The 25,738-nt window shown below is 45.6% G+C and overlaps 1 protein-coding gene across 2 annotated transcripts in view; it reads right to left on the reverse strand.

The window, feature by feature from the left end:
- Window positions 1-25,738, reverse strand: part of dnajc10 (DnaJ (Hsp40) homolog, subfamily C, member 10) — an 80,995-nt gene that overhangs the window by 28,876 nt on the left and 26,381 nt on the right. For both annotated transcript variants that reach the window (XM_078551924.1, XM_078551922.1), the window contains exons 5-14: window positions 25,095-25,177; window positions 24,842-24,973; window positions 24,401-24,494; window positions 18,585-18,662; window positions 17,914-17,957; window positions 16,381-16,512; window positions 13,877-13,966; window positions 13,668-13,781; window positions 7,189-7,303; window positions 5,691-5,818 (exon numbers count right to left, since the gene is read on the reverse strand). In XM_078551924.1, coding sequence (XP_078408050.1) covers window positions 5,691-5,818; window positions 7,189-7,303; window positions 13,668-13,781; window positions 13,877-13,966; window positions 16,381-16,512; window positions 17,914-17,957; window positions 18,585-18,662; window positions 24,401-24,494; window positions 24,842-24,973; window positions 25,095-25,177 — 1,010 coding nt within the window. The remainder of the gene's footprint in view (window positions 1-5,690; window positions 5,819-7,188; window positions 7,304-13,667; window positions 13,782-13,876; window positions 13,967-16,380; window positions 16,513-17,913; window positions 17,958-18,584; window positions 18,663-24,400; window positions 24,495-24,841; window positions 24,974-25,094; window positions 25,178-25,738) is intronic.

A 25,738-nucleotide genomic window follows, 5' to 3' on the forward strand; every position in this document is an offset into this window, starting at 1 on the left:
GGGGTGGGAGGGGGGGGGGGTGTGAGAGAAAAAAAGAGTTGGAGAGCAATAACGATAGGGGACTCTATCGTAAGGGGGACATGTAGACATTTATCCGGCCGCAGATGTGACACCAGGATGGTATGTTGCCTCCCTGGTGCCAGGGTCAAGGGTGTCACTGAGTGGCTGGAGGACATTCTGGAGGGGGGGAGAGTGAACAGCCAGAGGTCATGGCCCATATCGGTACCAACAACATAGGTAAAAAGAGGGATGAGGTCCTGCAAACAGAATATAGGGAGCCAGGACATAAATTAAAAAGCAGGACCTCAAAAGTAGTAATCTCAGGATTACTCCTAGTGCCACGTGCTAGTGAGATGAAGAATAGGAGAATAGACCGGGTGAATTTGTGGCTGGAGAGATGGTGTGGAAGGAGGGGGGGATTGAGATTCTTCAGGCATCGGGACCGATTCTGGGGAAGATGGGACATGTACAAGCTGGACAGCTTGTACCCCAACAGGACTGGGACCCATATCCTCGCAGGGATGTTTGCTAGTACTGTGGGAGAGGGGGATGGGAACCTGAGTGGGCAGACACAAGAGAGGGAAACAAAGTTAGAAATGAAAGACAGAAAAGTAAAAAGTAAAAGTGGAAGGCAGGGGAAACAGGGGCTAGCAGCAAACAGAGCCATTGTACAGAAAAAAAGTGTAAAAAGACAAGTCTAAAGACACTGTATCTGAATGTACAGAGCATTCGCAATAAGGTAGACGAATTAACAGCACAAATAGATGTAAATGGGTACGATATGATTGAGATTACAGAGATATGGCTGCAGGGTGACCAAGGCTGGGAACTGAATATCTGAGGGTACTCGATATTTGGGACAGACAGGCAAAAAGGAAAAGGAGGTGGCATGGCATTGTTAGTTAAGGATGAAATCAATGCAATAGTGAGAGAGGATATTGGCTCAGAAAATCTAGATATAGAATCAGGTCTGGGTGGAGCCAAGAAGCAACAAGGGTGGAAAACATTAGTGGGAGTTATCTATAGGCCTCCAAACAGTAGTGGTAAGGTAGGGGACGGTATTAAACAAGAAATTAGAGATGCATGTAACAAGGGTGCTACAGTAATCATGGGTGACTTTAATAGACTGGGCAAACCAAATTAGCAATAATACTGTGGCGGATGAATTCCTGGAGTGTATTCCTGGAGTTTTTTAGACCAGTACGTCAAGGAACCAACCAGGGAACAGGCTATTCTAGATTTGGTTTTGTGTAATGAGAAGAGGTTAATTAATAATCTTGTTGTGCGTGGTCCTTTAGGGAACAGCGACCATACATGATAGAATTCTTCATTAGGCTGGAAAGTGAAGTAGTCCAATCCAAAACTAGGGTCCTAACTCTAAACAAAGGAAACTACGAAGGTGTGAGGCATGAGTTGGCTAAGATAGATTGGGGAGCTTCACTAAAAGGCATGATGGTGGATAAACAATGGCTAATATTTAAAGAACGAATGTACGCATTGCAGCAGTTATATATTCCTTTCTTGCGCAAAAACATAACAGGAAAAGTGGCCCATCCATGGCTAACAAAAGAAATTAAGGATAGTATTAGATCCAAAGAGGTGTCATATAAAGTTGCTAGAAAAAGTAGCAAGCCTGAGGATTAGGAGCAGTTTAGGATTCAGCAAAGGAGAACCAAGAGATTGATTAAGAGGGGGAAAATAGAGTTTGTGAGTAAACTTGCAAGGAACATAAAAGAGGATTGTAAAAGCTTCTATAAGTACGTAAGAAGAAAAAGATTAGTGAAGACAAATGTAGGTCCCTTACAGTCTGAAACTGGAGAATTTATAATAGAGACCAAGAAAATGGCAGAGCAATTAAAAAACTACTTTAGTTCTGTCTTCACGGAGGAAGACTCAAATAACTTCCCAAAAATGCTAGGGAATCGAGGATCTAGTGAGAAGGAGGAATTGAAGGAAATTAGTATTACTGCAAAAACAGTGCTGGAGAAATTAATGGGACGGAAAGCCGATAAATCCCCTGGGCCTGATAATCTACATCCCAGGATACTAAAGGAGGTGGTCATGGAAATAGTGGATGCATTGGTTGTCATCTTCCAAAATTCTGCAGATTCTGGAACAGTCCCGGCTGATTCGAAGTGGCAAATGTAACCCCACTATTTAAAAAAGGAGGGAAGGATAAAAATCGGGAATTACAGGACAGTTAGCCTAACATCAGTGATAGGGAAAATGCTAGGGTTTATTATAAAGGATGTGATAACAGGACACTTAGAAAATATCAATAGGATTAGACAAAGTCAACATGGATTTATGAAAGGGAAATCATGTTTGACAAACGTACTGGAGTTTTTTGAGGATGTAACTAGCAGAATAGATAGGGGAAAACCAGTGGATGTGGTGTATTTGGATTTTCAGAAAGCTTTTGATAAAATCCCACAGGTTAGTGTGTAAAATTAAAGCACATGGGATTGGGGGTAATATATTGGCATGGATTGAGAATTAGTTAGCAGACAGGAAACAGAGTAGGAATAAATGGGTCATGGGGTACTGCAGGGATCAGCGCTTGGGCCCCAGCTATTCATAAATTTTTTCCATGATTTGGATGAGGGAACCAAATGTAATATTTCCAAATTTGCTGACAACACAAAACTAGGTGGGAATGTGGGAATGTGAGCGGTGAGGAGAATGTTAAGAGGCTTCAAGCCGATTAGACAAGTTGAGTGAGTGGACAAATATATGGCAGATGCAGTATAATGTGGATAAGTGTGAAATAATCCACTTTGGTAGGAAAAACAGAATGGCAGAGTATTATTTAAATGGTGATAGATTGGAAAATGTTGATATACAAAGGGATCTGGGTGTCCTTGTACACAAACCACTGAAAGCAAGCATTCAGGTGCAGCAAGCAGTTAAAAAGGCAAATATTATGTTGGCCTTCATTGCAAGAGTACAGAAGCAAGGATGTCTTGCTGCAGGTATACAGGGCCTTGGTGAGACCACACCTGGAGTATTGTGAGCAGTTTTGGTCTCCTTGTCATAGAGGGAGTGTAGCGAAGGTTCATTAGACTGATTCCTGGGATGGCAGGATTGTCGTATGAGGAGAGATTGGGCTGACTAGGCCTGTATTCACTGGAGTTTAGAAGAATTGAGAGGAGATCTCATTGAAACATAAAATTCTGACAGGGATGGACAGACTGGATGCAGGGATGATGTTTCCTCTGCCGGGGTGGGGTCTAGAGCAAGGGGCCACAATCTCAGGATACAGGGTCATTTGGGACTGAGATGATGTGAAACTTTTTCACTCAGAGGTTGGCGAACCTGTGGAATTCTCTGCCACAGAGGGTTGTGAAGGCCAAGTCACTGAATATATTTAAGAAGAAAATAGATAGATTTCTAGACTCTGAAGGCATCAAGGGGTATGGGGAGAGGAGTATGGCATTGAGATACAGGATCAGCCATGATCATAATGAATGACGGAGCAGGCTCGAAGGGCCGAATGACCTACTCCTGCTTCTATTTTCTATGTTTCTATATTTATATTGTATATGCAGTATATATTTATATAAGGCATATATATATTATAGACACTATATATTACAACTATAGTTAAGTACTATAATTGAAAAATTAGAGCACTTAACATCCACTTATCATGATTATGACTTAACACCCAGTGATGTGGGATCAGCCACTCGGAATTTCTGGCTGAAGATTGTTGCAAATGCTTCAGCCTTATCTTTTGCACTAATGTGCTGGGTTTCCCCCATCACTGAGGTTGGGGATATTTGTGGAGCCTCCTTCTCCTCCTCCACTGAGTTGTTTAAGTGTCCACCACCACTCACAATTGGATGTGGCAGGACTGCAGACCTTAGATCTGATCCGTTAATTGTGAAAGCGCTTAGCAGTAAGCGCTTAGCTTAACAAGTCTGTCGCTTGTTGCTTAGCATGCAAGTAGTCCTGAGTTATAGCTTCACCAGGTTGACAACTCATTTTTAGGTAAGCCTGGTGCTGCTCCTGGCATGCCCTCCTGCACTCTTCATTGAACCAGGGTTGATCCCTTGGCTTGGTGGTAATGGTAGGGTGGGGGATATGCCAGACCATGAGGTTACAGGTTGTGGTTGAGTACAATTCTGTTGCTGCTATTGGCCCACAGCGCCTCATGGTTGCCCAATTTTGAGTTGCTGGTTCTGTTCGAAATCTATCCCATTTAGCACGGTGGTAGTGCCACACAACATGTTGGAGGGTATCCTCAACGTGAAGATGGGGCTTTGTCTACATAAGGACTGTGTGGTGTTCATTCCTACCAACACTGTCATGGACAGGTGCATCTGCAACAGATAGATTGGTGAGGACAAGGTCAAGTAGGTTTTTCCCTCTTGTTGGTTCCCTCACCACCTGCTGCAGACCCAGACTAGCAGCTATTTCTTTTAGGACTCAGCCAGCTCAATCAGTAGAGGTGCTACCGAGCCATCCCATGGTGATGGACTTTGGAGTCCTTCATCCAGAGTACATTCTGTACCATTTCCACCCTCAGTGCATCTGCCAAGTGGTGTTCTACATGGACGTTGGTGTTCATGAACTAAGTGGGGAGGTGTGGGGGGTGGCGGTAGGTGGCAACCAGCAGGAGGTTTCCTTGCCCGTGTTTGCCCTGCTGCCATGAGACTTCATGAGGTCCAGAGTCTATGTTGAGGGTTCCCCAGGGAAACTCCCTCCCATTTGAATTACCACCGTGCTGTCGCCTCTGCCGGCTCTGTCCTGTCAGTGGGACAGAACATACCCACCAGAGGTGGCAGTAGGAATGATTATGGTGGTGTCTGGGACATTGTAAGGTATGATTCAGTGAGGATGGCCATGTCAGGCTGTCGCTTGACTAGTCTGTGAGACAGCTCTGCCAATTTTGGCACAAGGCCCCAGCTGTTAGTAAGGAGGACTTTGCATGGTCAACAGGGCTTGGGGTTGTTTCCAGTGTGGTTTCCAGTGCCTAGGTTGATGCCAGGTGGCTTGTCTGGTTTCATTCCTTTTAAACTTTGTAATGGTTTGATACAACTGAGTGGCTTGCTAGGCCATTTCAGAGGGCATTTAAGAGTCTACCACATTGCTGTGGGTCCAGAGACACATGTAGACCAAACCACGTGAGTAAAAGATTTTCTTCCCTAAAGAACATTAGTGAACCAGATGAGTTCTAATGACAATCAGTAATGATTTCATGATCCCTATTGCCAAGACTAGCTTTTAATTTTAGATTTATTAATTGGATTTGAGTTCCACCAGCTGCTGTGGTGGGATTTTAACCCGTATCCTCAGAGCATTAGCCTGGGCCTCTGGATTGTTAGTCCAGTGACGTTACCACTACGCCACCGCTTCCCCGCATCAGCACTGTCTTAACTGTAACCTTCTTACATCTATGCTGTGTTCATCTCGTACTGTCCGCAAACCCACCCACCCTTGCCCACAGTGTTACCATGCTCCAATTTAGATCAATACAGCAGTTACAAGAACCACATTATTTGCATTATTGCCAAGCTCCAATTTGTGGCAAAATCAGTAAAAATCAGATTGCAGCTGTGGGTTCTTTTACCAAGTACATAAAAAAATTAGACCACACCACAATGCTACAATCAGTGAAATGACTTGTAAGCCAGCATTGTTAACATATTTTCTATATTTAAAATATATTTCAAGAACGAACTTACTGGTGCAAAAAAATCCACAAGCCAAGGTTCCCTTTCTTTCTTTGGAAAGTTCTTCGGACTCAATGTGATAACGGGTGCATTGATGCTCTCTCTGGCAAACGACACTATGTCATAGAGAACCTTCTTACCTTTTAGGATAAAATGCATCATGAAATATGGATGCAATATAAACTATAAAACAATTACATATTTCATATTCAATCTAGAGAGAGAGAGAGAGAGAGAGAGAATATCCTAGGCAAAGGATTTCTTTGCAGAAGACGCAAATGCTACATGTGTGAAAAGAAATAACTTGCTGACACAACTTGAGGGCATCAAAAACTATTTCACAACCAACGAGTTATTTATGGAGTGTAGTTCCTGTTGTCCTGTGGGTAATTTTTTTGGTGGTACTGGTTAACAGATAATTGTTGGGCAGCATAACAAAAGAACTCTAAAGCCTGAGTTTTTCAGCATGCGATCGGCCCCCAGGTGCCTTTTTACATGGGAGGACCAATTAGGGCTCGCTCAGCGTAAGGCACAAGTGGCAGCGCTCAGTGCTGCCTGTACGGGCTGGGGGGGGGGGGGGGGGGGGGGGGGGGGGAGAGATTCGGGGCCAGCGCTTTTTTGTGCATGTGCGCGAAAGAACGCTTCAATCTCCCTGAGCCATGGAGATGCCTCAGGGAGATTGAAGTGCTTTTGAAATAAATAAGTGGATTAAAAGTTTAATTAAACATGTCCCCTCATGTGACTGTGTCACATGAGATGGGACATGTATTCATATTTCAGAAATTTTTAAAATTTAATTAATAGAAGCTTTAGGAAACCTCATCCCGCTTGTGGATGAGGTTTCCTAAAAAACATAAAGGCCGTATGGCCTTTTCGCCTGCCCGCCAACCGTAAGGTTGGATGGGCAGCGTAAAGTTCACCTTAATTGCTTCCTTAATGGCCTTAATAGGCTGTTTAAATATCGGCGGGCGCGCAACCAACTCCAGGGTGTGCCCGCCGAACGAAACGTCGCGAGAGAGCGCAATGACATCAGGACGCACGCCCAACGTCATCGCATGTCATTTTACACCCTGGCGTGTCGGGCCTGCTCCCACATACCAACTGAAAGATTCAGGCCTAAATCAACTTCAAATAGTGGCATGGCTTCTTTGACATCCGTCTGAAAGGGCAGACAGGCTCTTGGTTCAATTTCTGATCTGAAAGACAGCACCACTCACATCGCGGCACTGATGTGTCAGCCTGGACCATGTACTGAAGTCTTGGACTGGGGCCTCAACCCACAATCTTTTGATGTAGAGCCACATGTACTGTCACTCTGCCAAACTGATAAAATGCATACCAACAAAAGGCATATTTGACAACCTCTTCCTGTTGTTAGTCAAAGCTTGCCCCAGAAATTATCTTCCACAAGTAATGTGTCCAGAACAGGAATAACTTATAAAGAACACCAAGATATTAGAAAAATGTTGTTTTCATAATTGCCATGGTAACTCAAGAACAGAGTTCTTACCATGATGTATTTCAAAGGCACCTGTTCCACTGCCTTTGAATATTACAACACAAGGCTGGTAAATGTAGAGGCTCTTGCAGATATGTGATCCTACATGGCAGTCAAAAGTTCCAACCTGGAAAAACATTATCATCTGTGTTGAAGTACTTTATCATGAAAGTAAATTGTGGCATGCAGATAAAATAAAGATTATTATTGAACTTTGCTGACGTCACTTGAAAAAAAATTATATAAATCTCCAGTTTGTACATAATTAAAAAAAACAAGGTGTTAACAGAAACAAGGTTTTAAAGTAAATTTTCTTTCAGGCAAGGAGGCAGCCAAAAATACAGGTGTGGCAACATCAACTTCACACGCAAGCAGGGAAGTTAAGCAATCCTAACTTCTTCCTCCTGACACCAACTTTCTGCCTTCTTGAAGGTGTTGACTCCTTGCTGGGGTATGATTCAATAGGTGATTATTGTCATTTAGAGCCTCACTCATTGTCATAATTCTTGGTTGGCTATTTGACATCAATGACAAGCCCAGTCCCATTCTTAACTAATGTACGTCCAGTAGGGGCACTAGATATAATCATAAAACAGTTCCTGACATGTTATTCCATGTATCCATGGCCACTGAGGATGACTGTAATACCACAACCGTAGTCCAAATGAATTCAGTTAACTTAACAAAATCAAGGGTTTGAACCTAGATTTGTGAGGTTATTGATCTTATAGCAGACGGCTTACTGGGTAAGATGTGAAGAAGAGTCATATGGACTCGAAACATTAACTCTGTCTTTCTCTCCACAGATGCTGTTAGACCTGCTGAGTTTTTCCAGCATTTTCTGTTTTTGTTTCAGATTTCCAGTACCCACAGTATTTTGCTTTTAGCTTACTGAGTAAACCTAATAAGTCATCAAAGAACCTTTCAATCTTCCTAACTTTAGGCAACACTACTACTGAACATCTCAGCTATAGGAGTCAATGCTTGAAAGCTCATACAGACTAGTGCTGCCTTTCCACCTGCTTCTCCACCTCTTTGCTTGCACAGAATCCCAGAAAAGATGAGTAGAAGGCATGTTAACACCCTGACCTGGGCAGACTGGAGAAAAGCCTGCTGTTAGCCCTTTCTTCCCCCATGGTGGAGCAGCAATATCCTCGAGGTCCTTACTGCAAGCATTTTCAAAGAACATAAGAAGTGCTTCAGTAAAATAGGCAAAAGACTGATCATAAGCTTCCTGCAGCTCATTAGGATCCATCCCACCACCATTTCTTCCAGACTCAACACCAAATCCAGGATGACAAAAACCCCAGAATCCCCCCTTAATAGGGCTCCACACAAAATCATCTGCTTCCACTAATCCATCATGACAAAAGAAAACAGCTTGTGTAGCTCAGAGTAAAATCTGAGTCATGTACTGAAGGAATTGGATAGATACATGGGGCAGGATTTTCCCTTCGTCGGGCGGGCGCGACGGGCAGGCCCGGGATCGGCTGTGAAACGGACCGCCGACTGCGATCGGGCCCCGACCACGGTTTCATGTTGGTGGGCCAATTAAGGCTTGCCCAACATGAAATGCAGCTCCGTAATGGATGAGAAGGGCCGTGGGGGGAGGGGCCCGTCGGTCGCCAGATCCAATGGCAACCCTGGAAGGCTGCCACGGAGGACATTCCCTCAGCCGGCATGATGGACCAGAGTGCAGCTGGACATGGCAAGCGGAAGGGCAGGTCGGCTGGGCACTCAGCCCCCTGCTTTTCTGATGAGTGCCTCACTGTCCTCTTGGAGGTGGTGGCTTCCAGGAGGGACAGCCTTGTCCCCAGGGATGGGAGGAGGAGGCCACCGCATCTCACCAAGAGGGCATGAGGGGAAGTGGCAGCACTGGTCAGCAGCCGTGACATAGTGCAGCGCTCCTGGGTGCAGTGCCGGAAGCATTTCAATGACCTGCTGCATTCAGGAAGGGCGAGTACCATGTGGGCATAGGTCAGTGTGCAGATGTGGCTGTCTGCCCGTGGACCTCAGGGATGCTAGAGTCGGAGTGCCAACTGTCAATCACGCGGAGCTGGCCAAGGGGGTGAGCCCTGGCTGCTCGGACTGGTTGCCTTGTGGCTCGAGGGCCACGACTCAGAAGTGCCCTGCCAGGTGCTCCTCAGCTGGGGTTGGCCAGGCTGCAATGGCACTGCATGTACAGAGTGGGCTAATCAATGCTTCTCTGTTGTTTCAGGAGAAGACTGCCTACAACAATATCAGAAGGTTAGGACTGGCGGAGGACCTGCTAGCCTCCTAATCCTTTCGAGGTATGAGCAAGATGCCCTGGAGCTTGAGCGCTGGCACGCCCCACGTGCAACTAGCTGCAGAGAGGCAGAGGTGCCAGATGAAGGTAAGAGTGCGGTGCACAGAGGCGAGAATTTTGGCTTGTGCAACAATTCTAGTGTAGTCTCTTCATTGATGTAAGCCTCGAACCTGGAATCCCCATTGATCATTGGAAGACGAGAGTACCATGATGCAGATCTCCGTTGTCTCGCCAGGGTGTCTGGCATGCAGTGTGACAGTGTGATGACTTTAACTAATGACGTGTCCTTCTTCTCCCTTTTAGGTTCTCCAGCAAGCGTTCGATCTCTGGACCCTGAAGGGCCACCCCTGACACCGGAGGACCACCAGGCTCCATTTGCACCTGCGTCACACCCACTCTTTAAATCAGGCACCAGCGGAGATACCAGCACCTCGGTGGGCATTAGAGTGGTGGCTAGTATCTCAGTGCACATTGGTGAGGGCACTTCACAATCGTTTGAGCTGCAGGTGGAGGCAGAGAATGCCCAGGGTGACGGCAATTGGAGGACTGCTGGGGACCAGAATGATGCTCAGTCGAAGGCTAATGATGAGCCTTTGGAGTCATCCATTAGGCAGTAGATCTGGATGTTCAGCGATATGTGCGGGAGGATCTGGCAGAGATCCATGAGGGTCTGCGTGCCATGGTCTCCATGATGGAGGAGTCCAATCAGAGCATGAGCACTGCGTTGACCCTCATGGCTGATTGCACTGCCTCCTCCATTGAGAGAGTGGTGACTCTCATGGAGAGGCAGCTCCAGGGATAGAATCCTGATGTTTCTGGGGATGCCCTCGGACCTGCAAGCCCTCACACAGGCAATGATCTCAGGTGGTCACTATCAGTATGGGAGATGAATGAGGCACCCAGTACCCCAGTTAGGTGCCCGTCCATCAATGGTGTGCAGGGAGGTCCACAGCGACCTCATGTTGGTGCATGAGCTGCCTGACATCTCTGTGGGCTCCTCTCAGGGTGCTCTGGATGACGGCAGCAGCTTATTCGCCAGTGACCATGGCATTTGATGAGGCTGCGGAGACTAGGCAGAGGCCAGCCGTGGCACTGGCCTCACCCTCCCAGGCGGGGCCAGCACAGGCTCCACTGGCCAGATGTTGACCACCAAGGTCATCAAGACAGAAGGCTGTCTCCAATGCCGGTGCCAGTGAGGGGGGAGGACCTAGACGTAGCCCTCGCATATGTAAGTTAAAAGCACCATGAGCACAAGAGGGGCAGGTGATGGGTGATTTTATGTTAATTTTTGTTTACTTTATGTATACTGGTCCGATGTTGAATACCAGAAACTTTTCTGTTAATGTTACTGATTTGTCAGAATGACAAATTTTATTTTTGTCTTCATGGCCTGAGTATGCTTCATCTTTTTATTTTATTGGTGTGGGGAACACCAGAATGTAATGCTGGACGTAGGTGGCTCTGACCTTTATTGTGCTGGCATTGAATGTTCTTTGTGTTCAAATGAAAGGGTCCTTTCAGACATCCGGGATGGAGGTGGCAGCCCTGGCATGCGTTTGAAGCTGATCTTTAGGAACCTAGCTGAAGGAACATTGGATCAAGGCATCCCTGCCTCCCTGCAGGTTACTGAGTTCTGGCTCCATGCCTTCAGTGTTCTCCTCACCCTGCTACTCTTCGGACTCACTGCTGGACTCATCATCTGTGGCCTGTGCAGCTGCCTCAAGATCCTTTTCCTCCAGTGGGTCCCCCCTTGCATGTGCCAGATTGAGGTGTGTGCGGCATGTAACCACATCAGTGACACCCACTCTGGGGAGCATTGTAGTGCTCCCCCTGATTGGTCCAGGCATCTGAAGTGCATCTTCAGAAGACCAATGGTCCTCTCTACCACCATCCTTGAGGCATGAGTCTTTATTGTAACGCATCTCTGCCTCTGTTCTTGGGCGGCGAAGAGGCATCATAAGCCACCTCTTCAATGGAAAGCCCTCGTCACCAGCAGCCATCCACCCAGTTGGACTGGAGCACTGAACAGCCTCAGCACCTGGGGGCATCGGAGGATGTAAGCGTCATGGGAGCTGCCAGGGTTCCTTGCACAAACTTGCAGAATCTGCATCCTGTGGTCACAGACTATCTGCACGTTCGTGGAGTGGAATCCCTTCCCTTTGACGAAGGCACCCGGCTGACCCGCTGGCGCCTCGAAGGCCACATGTGTGCAGTCGATGGCACCCTGGACGTGGGGAAACCCAGCAATCACTGTAAAGCCTCTGGCTCGTTCAGTCTGGCTGGCCTTATCCTTTTGGTAAAGACTAAAGGTCAGCACCTGCCTGAACAGAGCTCTATCGCCAGCTTGACACAACTGTGGACTGATTGGGAGACCCCACACAGATCTCCCATTGACCCCTGGGAAGAGCCGGAGGCATAGAAGTTGAGGGCCACTGTGATCTTCAGAGCCACTGGCATGGGGTGTCCTGGTTGGAGCTGATCTCAGGACCAATCATCTGGCAAACGGAGGTCACACTCTCCCTTGAGAGGCGGAGCCTCCTTCGACATTGCACCTCAGACATATTGAGGTAGCTGCATCGCCGCCTGTAAACTCTGATAGCACGATAGTGGCATCTTCTGTGGCCCCCTCCGCCTTGGACTACCTGCTGGCCCCGCGCCTCTTGTGCCTGCGCCTCTCCTCCCACAGGTCCTTCCCCTGGAAACTTCACTGAGACATCTGGCCTCCTCTCCCTTCTGCCCCTCTCTTCCTCTTCAGAAGAGGTACCTCCAGCAGAGAACACAATTCCCATTACCAGGGTAAGGGAAGGCTGTCTGGTACCTGGAAAGGTCCACATTGTCTTAATTCTCCAGGTGCCTGGCAGACAGCAATAAGTCCTAAAATGAAGCCTGGAAATGCTAAGAATGAAGCCCCAAACAGATGAGGCTGACAAGTATCAATAAGCAACCAGCTGCAAACTATCTCCAAAACGCCGGACTACTCACACTGGCAATGTTGCCGACCCTTTTTATCCCACCCTTAGATGATGTTTGTGAAAATATCGGCTGGCCGCCTGCCCGTTTTGCCTGTGCGACGAGCAGAAAATTGCACGGGCAAAGAAAAAAAAAATCAGTCAATTGGACTGTTAAGGGGCTTAAGTGGCTGCTTAATTAATAGCAAGTGCCACTCGGGCGAGTGAAATATCACACGAGTGCGCGACGTCAGGACGCTCACCCGACATCATCACGCACTATTTTACTCCAGTTCGGGTCGGACGGGCGTGCACCCGCCCACGGGGCAAAAATTTTCTGCCCATGGAGGCTGATTCTCATAACCTTTGCAAACAGCTGATGAAGGCTTATTTGGAAATCTTCAATGCATTTACAAACTGCAAATTTAATTGTGTGTTACAGTGGCTACTGCAACGATAAATGGCCTCGCTATGGAGTACGGTCTTCCCACTTCAGTCCTGTTCCATAGTCCTACCCCAGGGTCCAGGGAAATCCCAATTCCTTGCTGCCCATAGTAACATCTCCAGAGAACTTATATTGCTCATAGAGCTCAATGACATCCAGCAAGTCATTTATCCCTTTTCTGTTTGACTCAAGATCCCCTATATGAAGTAAAAAACCCAGCCCTATCAAATTTCAATAATGCAGCACTACAAAAATGTATACAAATATATCTGTGCATTTATTACAGATAAATGTAATCTGTACATTACATTTGCAAGTATCTGCAAGTACCATATAAGATACTTCATGCACTTCAAGTACAAAAAAATCAGTCTGAGGAGGTAAGCCACTAAAACCACTTCACTGTAATATATTTTTTGGGTAAGCATATATAGGGAGCTACATTAAAGAAAGCGAATAGAGTGTCCATTTGTAAAATGGTACAACGTGGTTATCCTTAGGCAATTAAATTGAAATATATCCTTTTTTTCATTCTTCAGATATAAGCTTGGACAGTGAATGCTGACAGCTTTTTGGACTGCATACAATGTCACAACCAAACATGAATCTGTCCTCAGCCCATGCAGGGGTCATGTAAAATGATAAGGAGTGAGAACGAGTGCTAATTTTCTCCTCTCTAACCCAGGAATGCTGAGGCCAAATCTAATACTCCAACTGCCACATCAGTTACAAACTGCTTTAACACCGTAACCAAATGGAATCAGCTTGATCATACATTTAATGATCATTTAACACACTTTAGCAGTTGTACCTGGATATTGTCACTTTGTAGAAGAACCTTAGTCTTTTTAAACTCATAATCACCAGACTCTGTTGTGTCACCAAACTTAAAGAAAATCAGCCAGCGATGGTGGGCTAACTTGCTCTGGAAAAGAAGAGGATGAAGTTATTTTTGTTGTTTCTTTGCTACACAGAGTACATTTCTATTCCACTGTTATTTCAGTTTCCATTTGGCCATACCTGGAATGAATGTTCAGTGAGCTTTTCCAGGTTTGGTAAATACTGCATAACTTCAATATAAATTTCTCTGGTATCCAGGCTCTTGAGAAACTGTGGAAAAATAATTTAAAATAGGCTACAAAGGAGTTGTAAAAAGCAATTTATACACGACATGCAAGACAGAAAGGTAATTTTGCCCAACCATTTTTGTAATTAAAATTGTAATTAGCCACAGTCTATGAGGGACCATAGACATCTCTCTTTGTTAGAGAGAGACAAGTGGTTAGATAGCTTGAAGGGCACCACTCTGCATCAAGCATGGGACAAGGAGGCAGACATCCATCAGCTACACAGCCGATACAGGGATTGAACCCACGTCACTGACGTCAAAAATTGTTTTTATTCCTTCATGGGATGTGGGCTAGGCCAGCATTTATTACCCATCCCTAATTGCCCTTGTTCAGAGTGCTTTTAAGTGTCAAGAGCAGTGGGTCTGGAGTCACATGCAGGTCAGACCAGGTAAGGATGGCAGGTTTCCTTCCCTAAAGGACATTAGTGAACCAGATGGGTTTTTACGACAATTGGCAATAGTTTCACGGTCATCATTAAACTTTAAAATTCCAGATGTTTATTGAATTCAAATTTCACCATCTGCCGTGACGGGATTCGAACTCCGGTCCCCAGAAGGTTATAAGCAAAATACTGCGGATGCTGGAAATCTGAAACAAAAACAGAAAATGCTGGAAAAATTAAAAGCATCTGTGGAGAGAAAGACAGAGTTAACGTTTCGAGTCCATTTGACTCTTCTCAGCTCTGAAGAAGTCATGTGGACTCGAAACGTTAACTCTGTCTTTCTCTCCACAGATGCTGTTAGACCTGCTGTGTTTTTCCAGCATTTTCTGTTTTTGTTCCTCAGGAGATTATCCTGAGTCTCTGGATTACCAGCCAAGTGACAATATCACTACGCCTCAGCCTCCCCAACTAATACAACATTATGAGGAATTCTCTGCACAGAAGCCTTAATCCTATTTATCAGGCCCAATCTGTCAAAGGGGATGTGATTTACAGAAAAATCTGGATAGTTACTTTTGGTAAACATATGAGGGTTGCTTCATTAACTAATATGATGTCAACTGAAACCCAACTTGGCAATACCCAGGAAGCATCTGTGAAAATGCCCTTAACCTGCCTCTGGACTTCTTCACTATAGGATGGTAAACAAAATATAATCCACTGAACAATCAATTCTTAGTCACTGGTTGGCCTTGGGTCCTTATACAAGACATAACTGTTGAGCTTGCCACCTCCGAACAAGTAACTTTAGAGAGGGAGGGAGCGCGAGAGCGAAAAACAAGGAGCTTTAACTAGCAGGAGGGTTAGGATTCAGGAGCCTGCTGTGAATCAAAGCTTCATGGTTCTCAGGTGCAATGCTGGAGGTTGTGTTGACAGATAAAGACGAGAGGTAGGCTTTTTGGTATCCAAGTTAGGATGCTCCAGAAAAGGGCAGTGAAGCAGGTAGCTCAAGCAGTTACTGCCAGCTTAACCAGTCCACAAATTGCAATATAACGCCAGCAATGTTTAGGTGGTCTCAAGGTGTAAGTATCCATGCTGATCCTAAATAATTCTGGAAGCAAGACTTAATTTCATACCAAAAGACAAAACTTAATATGCAGAAGAAATTCTCCATTCTTGTAAACTACCACCCCATTACCAACTCCCTTTCCTCTTCAAAATCCTTGAACGTTCTGCTGCCTCCCAAATTAATTTCCATCTTTCCTGTAACTACATATTCAAACCTTTCCAATCGGATTGGAAACCTGCCCCAGCACTGAAACTGCCCTAAACAAGCCATGTATGATATCCTCTGTTACTGCTACCATAGTGCACCATCCTTGCTCATCCTTCTCAACCTGTCTGCAGCTTTTTGACAGTTGACCACACTGTGCCAATGCCTCTCCTCCACTTTCCAGATGAATGGAATTGCCCTCGCCTGGCTCCAACCTTACTTATCCAGTCGGCAGAAAATCTCCTGCAATGTCTTCACTTCCCACTCTTGCATTCTAACATCTGAAATCCCTTAAGGATCCATTCCTGGCCCCTCCTTGTATTTCAGTGACTATATATTGCCCTCTGTGACAGCATGACATCAGGCACCATGTGTACATTCACAACATCCAGCTCTACTCCATCATCACCTCTCTTGACCCCTCCATTGCCTGTGTTAATAGCCTATTTGCACTTCATCCGAATGAATATAAGGAAGTTCAAAGCCATTGGTTTTGGACCCCGCCACAAACTCAGTTCCTCTCCAGTGATTCTATTCTCTGCCCAGGCCACTCTCTCAAGTTGATTCTGGAGGATCAGTGGCTCTTTGACGAATTACATTCTCAGATTTCTAAACCATCTCGGTTGTGTATTTTCAGATTTAAAAAACTGATCACATCCTAGCAAAAACAATTTTCACATATGGACACTCAATACTTTGAATGTATGTTTTGCATATATGTGTATCTATAAATACATACCAATATCCCACCTTTCTGTTTTATGGTAGAACCAGGTGGAAAATAAATTGTCATACTGGAGGTTATCTCTAAATCTGTGCAAAGTTCAGCCTGATTTGTGCAATCCATCCAGCCCACATGAACAAGTCCTTCCTAAGAATGAACCAAACCCATATTGAATACCAAACATTAAAAGGTTTTGAATAATCAAATGCAAGGAACAGACATTTTAAAGATTAGGGTTTTTTTGCCTAGTTCTAGGGTTTTTCAAAATTAAGCATACATTACAAAATTCTCTGAAATATTTTAAGAAATGCAAAGTCAAAACAGTTGAAAGCATTAATATGACTACGTTCATCTCAGTTTTGAATTAGCTCACCTCTCTGTTAATACAGCAAAGATAGGAATTCACCAACACAAATTCGCATTATACTACTCATGAATGCCAAAATGCTGCCCATCCATACAAATGGACCATACATTTTGTAGTTATCTTTTATTTATCAAGGTGATGGACATCAGAATTAGATTGAACAGCTCTATTTTTGTCAACAAAAAAGTATCAACAAATCAAACACATTCTTGCAATGTGTCTTAGCTGCCAGCTCATACTGAAAACTCCCATCTGCAATGTGCAATTCAACAATTATCACACTGACAAGAGAAGGGGATGTACAAGCACATTCACCAAAATTTTTCTTTTTTTTTCATTTCATTTCATTTTTAAGTTCAAAAAGTTCCAAATACCTGTATCAACTGTTTTTACAACCTCTACTGGAATTTATAAGACCATTTAAAATTATTTAGATAAAATACAAGATCGAAGATATGAAAAAATATACTTGACTATATATTCGTAAACTAAGATTTGAAGCTGGAAACCATGGAGAATAAAATTGTTATGCTGATCGATGCATCATTCACAGAACAAATTAGACTAAATTGGTAGCGGAGTCAAAAGTTTCACTGAGAACTAATCTAACAAAAACACATGACAGATTCACATTTCTCTACAAATATTTTTTGTTAATTATCTCACTTCCATTTCTGAAGGTTTTGATTGCCACTGGCTACGGTGGACAGCTACTAAGGTATGTTTCAGTATCTCACTCTACTTCACATGCAGGCACGAAAAGGATGAGGGTTGGTAGTCTATTCAACTATAGGTTGCATTACAGAAAAACCAGATTCTGTCTTAACCCAATAGCCACATACATGGGCTTTCCAGTGGAGATTATTGAACAGCAGTCAGAATTGGAGACTGACAATTTTCTTGAGTTAAGGAGTGCTGAGCCACACTGTAGATCTCTGATCACTATCCAGGTGAAAACAGTTAAGTCAACAAGGACCAGGAGTCATCTTGGTGCACAAATTTGTGGTTCATGTTGTCATAGATATTTTAAATTAACCAGTCTCTATGATTTCATCAGAGTCATTTGTGGATGGTAAACTTTCAGTCAATTGAAAAACAAAATTTTATAAAATAATGCACTTGCTATTATTGTGTCTTAGACAGCAAGCATAGTGTTTTAATTTCACAAACATCAGACTTACCAGCCTTCCAGCTAACTTAAGCTGTGTCCGTGAAGACAAACAATCTACAAAGCAAAAACAGTGCATTAAAAATTCCTATGTTGTTCCAAGCAACTTTTTCACAAAATCATTTAGACAGATCAGAAGCAGAAAAGGTGCGAATATCAGGTTTAACATTTTATTTCCTACTACCTATCCTGTAATCATACATCACTGGACTCTTTCCCCCACAAGCAGCTGTTCAGACTATTCACTTGCATTCCTACACCCAATAGCTTTCACCCAGGTTCCTCTTTCCTTGTCCATCCACAACACTGATTGTGATATCACTGCTCTTTCTTACTAATTCATCAATTATTCAGTTCCAGATTTCACTTCCCTTATTCATTCAAATAGCTAATTAATTAAATTGAAATTCAACATCAGGACGGTGCTCAGCTCGCTGGATTACAAATAAAGTTTTGATTCCACCTTACAGGTTGAGTTAATTGCCAGAACGAAAATATTGGTTTTGTGGGGTGGGGTGAGGGGGGTGGAAACTGGGGATTTAAGGGAGCATAGAGAAACGAGAAAGTGAAAGAAAAATAAACTGAGAGCCTCTTAACTCCATTATTCAATACCAACAACTCTCATGTTTGAAATTAGCCTATTCGCTAACCAGAAATATCTAGCAAAATGACTTCAGTTATTACCTCCAGTTTCGGCACAGAAAGTGACCAGCCATCCAATTCCAGAAGAGTATGCTGTATTGAATGCAGTTGCAAAATTTCCTGGCAATAAAAAACATGCTTACTATTCATGCAAAACATAATCTTCCTGTGTGATTACATTATATTGTTAGTTCAGTTGCAACATTTTGTTAAAGCAGCAATCCAGTGATGTATTAATGTGTTGGGGCTGCACATAACATCGCCCTCTAAACCTTAGTTTCATTCTTCCTGACAATTTTCTCAGCCAGTGTTCTTCCTTCTCTACTTTTTGCCGAGGTAAGGCTCAGTGATGTTTATCACTCTCTAATGCATTATTCAAATAGTTATTATTCTTATGAGGCAGCTAAGTGTCATCAAGTTGAGCCTGATCCCACCCTTACCTGAAAAGCATAGACTGGGCTTTAACCTGAGACTTCCTGATCTTATTTCCAGGAAAGCAGAATTTTTCATTTTGAAAAAAACATAAATAGCTAAAGCACAGTGACAAGGAAAACCACAGATTCAATTCCTAGGCCAGGATTTTCCATGCCCATTGGCATTGGGCATGTACAGTGGTGCAAGCAGATAATAAGACGAGAAGGGCAAAAATCGGTTTCACCACATTGTGAAGCCAGTTTGCGATCATCAGCTCTGCCCGCCGATGGTGGACTGCGTTTCCCGCTATCTGACGTTGGAAACCTCATTGTAATACATCAGCATATCATTATAAGGCAAGCCTGTTGGAATCGTCCCCCCTGCTGGATTGTCCACCCACATCGGCGCAATTGCACACCGATGTGTTTCACAACAGCATACAAAAGGCGTGCACCTGGTGGGCAGCATTTTTATGGGGAACTTAGAGGTGAGTACACAGTAACCTTACGGAGCGCTCACCCGGGTGGTCTGTTGGGCTTCAAGGTTGGGGGACGGTGCAAGGGCTGCCCTGCAGTTGAGGCAACTTGGGTGGGGCGGTGGGGTGGGGGCCGGGCTGCCCTCCGGTTGAGGCAACTTGGGGGTGGTGGGGGCAAAGGCTGCCCTGTGATTGAAAGTAGAGTACAAGCATATGTAGGTTGGGGGTGGTGGAGGAGGTGGGGGGGGGTGGTGTGAGCGAGGGAAGCGGCCATGCATTAGGAAAACCTTGCATAAAGTGACTATTCTTCTGCAGCTGAGACAGTTCAGGTGCAGCCACATTGATATGATTGGAGTCGGGCCTCTAGCTTCTCTGCCCATTCAAGCAATGCAGAGGCATCAAAGTGCCACAAGTGCTCCAGAGCTCGTCAACCCTCAAGCACAGTCTGCAAAGTAATGACTGTTTTAGTGGACTGCAAAACAGTTGGGCGACTACGCACATTGTACAATCTCCTTGCTAAAACTGGTGGAGGTGCTCACAGCCCCTTGCAATATCATCGTGGTTTGGACCAGTCTCCCCCATTGTTCAAGCTTGCAGCGCAGGTTAGGAGAATGCCTGCGCCTGAGCTGAGAGCACAACATGCAGTCCAGTGGGCAAAGTTGCCGTCAATCGGTTGGGTGGAGTAAGGCGGACGTGGGTGGGGTTTTGGGCAGCTATGCAGCGCACTAATCTCTGACCAGAAGGGGTGGCTGGGGCTCCCACACATGCTGCTGAAGAGCCATAGTGAACCGTTGCTGGTCAGCGCTTAGCTAGATCGAGAGTCAATAGATGCTGCCGTTCATTCCTGCAGATGTTCGCCGAAGACTGCGCACGTCTAGGGAACAGGTCGGTCATATCTGTCAGCTACTGCTGGACGTGGAGGGCATCCACTGCCAGTAGCCGTGAAAGGGACCACGGCGCTCAATTTTGACGCCAGAGGCTCATTTCAGGGCTCCACAGGTGACCTCTGTGGGATATCACAAGCTTCCATCCACAAATGCATCCGGGGCCAGGATGCAAGAGCAATTGGATTTGCCCAGATCTAAGGTTTCCTGCAGGTGCAGGGTGCCATCGACTGCACTCATGTGGAGCTCAGATCTCTGTCGCAACACACGGTAAACTATGTTAACTTGCAAGGGACTCCATTCGCTGAATGTGCAGCTGGTGTTCGGCCACCATAAATGCATCCTGCAGGTCTGCGCACGGTTTCCAGGGAGTGTCCATGATGCCATGAATGTCCATACATTCTCAGTGGGTCACAAATTCCCGAAGGTTTCCAGACTCCACAGAAGCTGCAGGGGTTGGCCCTTCGGGGACAAGGGCTACCCGCGGAAGACGTGCCTGATGACACCCTTGTGGCGGCCTCAGACTGCAGCAGAGCAATAGGTATAACGAGGCTCATGTTGCAACTCGCAACTTGGTGGAGCAAACCATTGGGATGCTGAAAATGAGGTTCTGGTGCCTGGACTTGTCTGATGGAACCCTTTCAAACAGTCCACAGAGGATGTCATGCATTGTCGTCGGCTGCTGTGCCCTTTGGAACCTGGTGCTGCAACGGGGAGAGGAGCTGGCTGAGGAGGAGATAGAAGAGCTGCAGATCTCCTCTGATAAGGAGGATGCGGAGAGGGATGAGGGTGTGGAGGTCTTCGAAGGAGACGATGACGGGGATGAGGCCCTCGCACTGGCCAGACGACGCAGGCGTGCTCAGGAGGCCCTCATTGCTGCCAGATTTGTGGAGGATGATGGCGACATGCAGTGAGGCATCACCATAGATCTTTGCATTGCATCTACGAACATTTGACTGCAGTCTGGCTTATGACAGCGCACATACCCTCTGTGATAATGCTCCTGTCATGAAGGTGCAGAGGAGGCTCTAATAGTCACTCAATTGCAAGAGAATGATGATGACATGCAGTGAGGACACTCCATAGATCTTCACATAGCCTCTGAGAATGTCTGGCACCTGTCTGGCTGAGGGCTGCTCGCTTGCGCTCTGTGATCAGGGTCATATCATAAAGACGCAGCCATGAAACTATAAAAGCATCTGATCCTTTGTCTGCCTTCAGCACCCAATCCCTTCAGGAACGCAGCACCAGTGGCCACAGATGCTGAAGAGATGGGGGCCAGTCCCATCTTAAAAAGGTGCTGAGAGCATAGAGAGAGAATGGCGGAACTCTGTGACGCCTGCCCACGACATTCTGGCAGCAATGTCAAGCACTGTCGAGTTGCAGGCATCAGTAATGTGTCCAGGGAGTAAGAGGCCGGACCATCACTTTGGTCTGAAGGCTGCACAAAGTACAGGGAAGAGGCCCTGGACTGAGACACCTGCCTTTATCTTGTGCAGAAAGGTTTCACATCTGAGTGACATGAACACTGCTCATCATAACAAGGAGCCATAGGCAAGGAAACATTTTTGGGAGTTCATTAACAAAGTGAACATTATGTACAGGTGATCTACACCCGTGCCCAGGCTGTGCAACTACATCTTCTTAACTTTCCTAACCCTGCCGCTAAGTCTTGGTGCTCCCCGGTTATCCACCATGAGGGTGGAGGGAGCCTGCTTACTGCTACACTCTGTCTACGATGACCTTGGCAGGCGTCCTCTGGAGGGCTGAAACCTGGAGGGCCCCGGCCTGATTTCAGGGTCCTGCTTTGTGGCAGTGGCACCTTCCTCGGATTGTGGAGCTGGAGCTGCTGAGGTCACAGGAAGAGGACTGGGATGGGCTGGACACTCCCAGAGTCACCTGGATGGATGGCCCTGGAGTGTGCACCTGCTGATCCTCCTCCCTATGGGCACGCAAGGGCATTTGGCTGACTCCTTGAAGAGAAGGGGTAGCTGGAGTGAGATCGAGCTGCCCCGCACCCCTCTCGCATACACACTGTTGGAGGCCAACAATGGTGTCAGCGATGGAGTTGAGCCCACACAGCAATGCAGGAGCAAAGTTCTGGACCAAGGTCTCCACAGCGGCTGCCATCCAACCAGTGTTGACCTCGGTGCGTTGGCATGCCGGCATTATCACCTCAGCCTGAAGGCGGACAGACTCCTCCATCGTGCTTTGCAATCTGAGGAGTGCAGTGGACATCCCTTCCTGATGTTCCCGAGCTTGTCTTTGCAGTATTCTGGAGACCTAGGGTAATGCTCAGGGGACCCAGATTCGAATCCTACCATGGCAGATGGTGAAATTTGAAGTCAATAAAAAAAATCTGGTCTTAAAAGATTGATAATGACCATGAAACCATTGCCGATTGTTGTAAAAACCCATCTGGTTCACTAATGTCCTTTAGGGAAGGAAATCTGCCTCCTTACCTGGTCTGGCCTAAATGTGACTCTGGACTCACAGCAATGTGGTTGACTCTTAAAATGGCCCAGCAAGCCACTCAGTTCTCAAGGGCAATTAGGGATTGGTAATAAATGCTGGCCTAGCCAGAGGCGTCCACAACCCTGAACGAATAAAAATAAAGCCCCAGCAACTAAGGTATGACCTGGTCTAGAGGCTCCTCATCTGACTCAGACTCAGCAAATTTCTGGCCTCCAGCAGTCCTCCAAGTGCCAGACCTGGCAAGTCCCTGCTGCCGCCTGCTGTGGATCAGACAGTGCAACGTGCTCACCAGATTGTGATCCCGAGGCTACTCTAAAGCTAGGTCCCACTGAGGTGTGTCTGCGCTGGTGGAGGGTGTGGGTGAGCACTATGATGGGACTTCAAGGAGGGTGCCTCCAGATTCCTCTTCAGAGGTTTCTTCGGGGCTTGATTGGAGGCCCTGGGTCGTGGACTCCGTTGGCTGTTTGGCAGATGTGCCTGTGGAAGCAAGGGGAGATAATTAGTGCGTGGCAATGGCATGTGAAACAGGACACATCTCTCATGGCATGGTTGTCTGATGGATGTTGCACTGCTGGATCCTCACTTGGTAGAGCAGCGTCGACCTCACCGTCAGCACAGGGACAGCCCAGATCCTCGCCGACCAGCTGGATGGCTCTGTTTTCAAAGTCTGTGAAGACCCTGATTTCAGGCATTCCTCCACTGGTCTGCGACTTCTCCCTTTGTTCTGTGCCAACTTGTCCTGCATGATTAGAGATGGAGAGAGTGTAAGCAGGGTGTCATCCAGGCTAGTTGATAAGTATGCCTGGCATGTGTGGGTGGTGAGTAGTCCCCTGGATGGGATGAGGACAATGAAGTTGTGTGTGAGCGAGTGGTGATGTCCCTTGAACTAGCAGTGAGTGAGGGCCCTGTGGATGTGTGATGGATTTGAATGTGTGAGAGATGAGAGTGACGAAAAGAGTGACTTATCCAGGCGAAACAGAGATCATCATTCATCCTCTTGTGGCACTGGGTAGCTGCCCTCTTTTGTAGGGCGTTGGCGCTGACCACCGCTGCCAACACCTCCCAGGCCTGGTTGGTCACGGTGCTGCACATCCTGCGGCCAGAGCGGGGGTGGAGGTCATTGCGGCGGGCCTCCACGGCGTCCAAAAGGTGTTCCAGTGACATGTCATTAAACCTGGGGTCTGCAGTCTTTTTGCCTTTTGTGGACATCTTCCCTACGGTAGTCCTGGGCTGGAAGCACTGAGATGTGTGCACACGACTGGATTTTGAATATGGCGCCCGTCGTGATGAAGCGGTGGGGTGATGGCATGCTGGGCGAATGAGAGCCGACTGCCACGGAAACGGCGTGTTTCCCAGGAATGCATAATTAATGCGGCGGGTTTGGGACGATACAGCGTGAAAACTTTCCATCGCGGCCGGTGGGTAAAATGTTCTTTTAACTCGCCAGCTACCGCACTTAGTGCAAACCTGGGACGATTCTGCCCCTAGTCTCCGAATTGTCTAACCTAACAGCAGAAGTAAAATTGCATTCAACAGACTTCATCTGCTCCTAGTTGAATGTGAGGAAAATTAATTCTACATGTAAACATCTCAAGAGACACAGTAGCTACCTGCCCATAATTCTGTCACCTGGGTTGTGACATACTTCATAGCAAATTGGACAAGTTCCTCCTTTGATCGTTCTCCAAGATATTTCACTGGGCTCTACAAAAATAAAAATATTTTAGTAATTAGATCACTGAACGATTAAGTAGACTATGAGTATCTCTATACTATTGTTATGCAGCTCCAAATTCAGTTAAAAATGTTGATCACAATGATAATGCTGCAGCATACATATCGCAAGTTATTTTTCATAATAATTACACTTCATATAAGTTGTGAAAAAAATACTATTTTTCTTTCTGACAGTGTCTTGAGGTTCCTAGGATTCACAATTCTATGGATATTGTCCAAATACAGCTATTTCAGTTATCCTGTGTTTCATGTATATGCTGGTGGGACACTATCTCTTGTGGAAAAACAGATCCAGACGCTTATTTGAAGCCTACCCCTCCTGCTTTAAAGATGTAAAGACTTGGGTAACTGGTGATTCCTTTGGAACGACACAACATCCGGTTATCCCCACAATTGACTGCTCCTATGCGGATTACTCCATCCATCTCTTTGGCAAATTCTCTCCACTGTAGAGCAAAAAACAACAAAAGCTTAAATATTTATTCTTGCAGTGAAAAATGGACTACCTTGAGCAATGACTCAAAGCATTAGCTTTAACAGGTGAGAGACAATTGGTAATAAACATACCGTAGGAGCTAGATCATGGCAGTGTGAACAACGAGGGAAGTAGAAGTTTACAAACCACAATTCTCCAGAGGTAATTGCAGCATCTATTAGCAAAAACAAAACAGCACAAATGGGTCCAACTGCATGGAAATAATCACAGGAAATTTGACTGACAGTGAAAAATAGCATCTGTCAAATCTCAAGAGCATGAGAGCTTCTCACTGGAAAGGCTCAAGGATGATTAATCACTTTGTCCTGGACAGACTTCTTGCAGGTCATTTAATCTTGGCAGATGTTTTTTGAGGTGTGGTGAAAAAGGAGAAATAATTTTTCATCTTTTCACAAGTAAAAAGAAACAAAAAAAGGTATATTTCATAGGAATTTAAAAACATGTTTAACTCACTACAGAATAGTGCTATTAAAAGGAAACTTCTGGGTTTGTGGGAATCAATGAACCCACAATCAATAAAATATCTATTGCAACTCATAATTCACTAATACAAAATACTGGAAAAATACATGGGTTCAATATGTGAACACAGTGGTCTGGTTGTTCCTCATCAAATAAGTTAGAGGGCAAGTCATCTTGATTTGTGGCTCCTAATGGACATTTACAGTGTAATATTAGTAGAGGGTTGAGATAGGTTTTACAGGATTGAGTGAGT

This window comes from Cetorhinus maximus, chromosome 11 (assembly GCF_964194155.1).
Source record: "Cetorhinus maximus chromosome 11, sCetMax3.hap1.1, whole genome shotgun sequence".
Taxonomy (NCBI): Eukaryota; Metazoa; Chordata; class Chondrichthyes; order Lamniformes; family Cetorhinidae; genus Cetorhinus; species Cetorhinus maximus.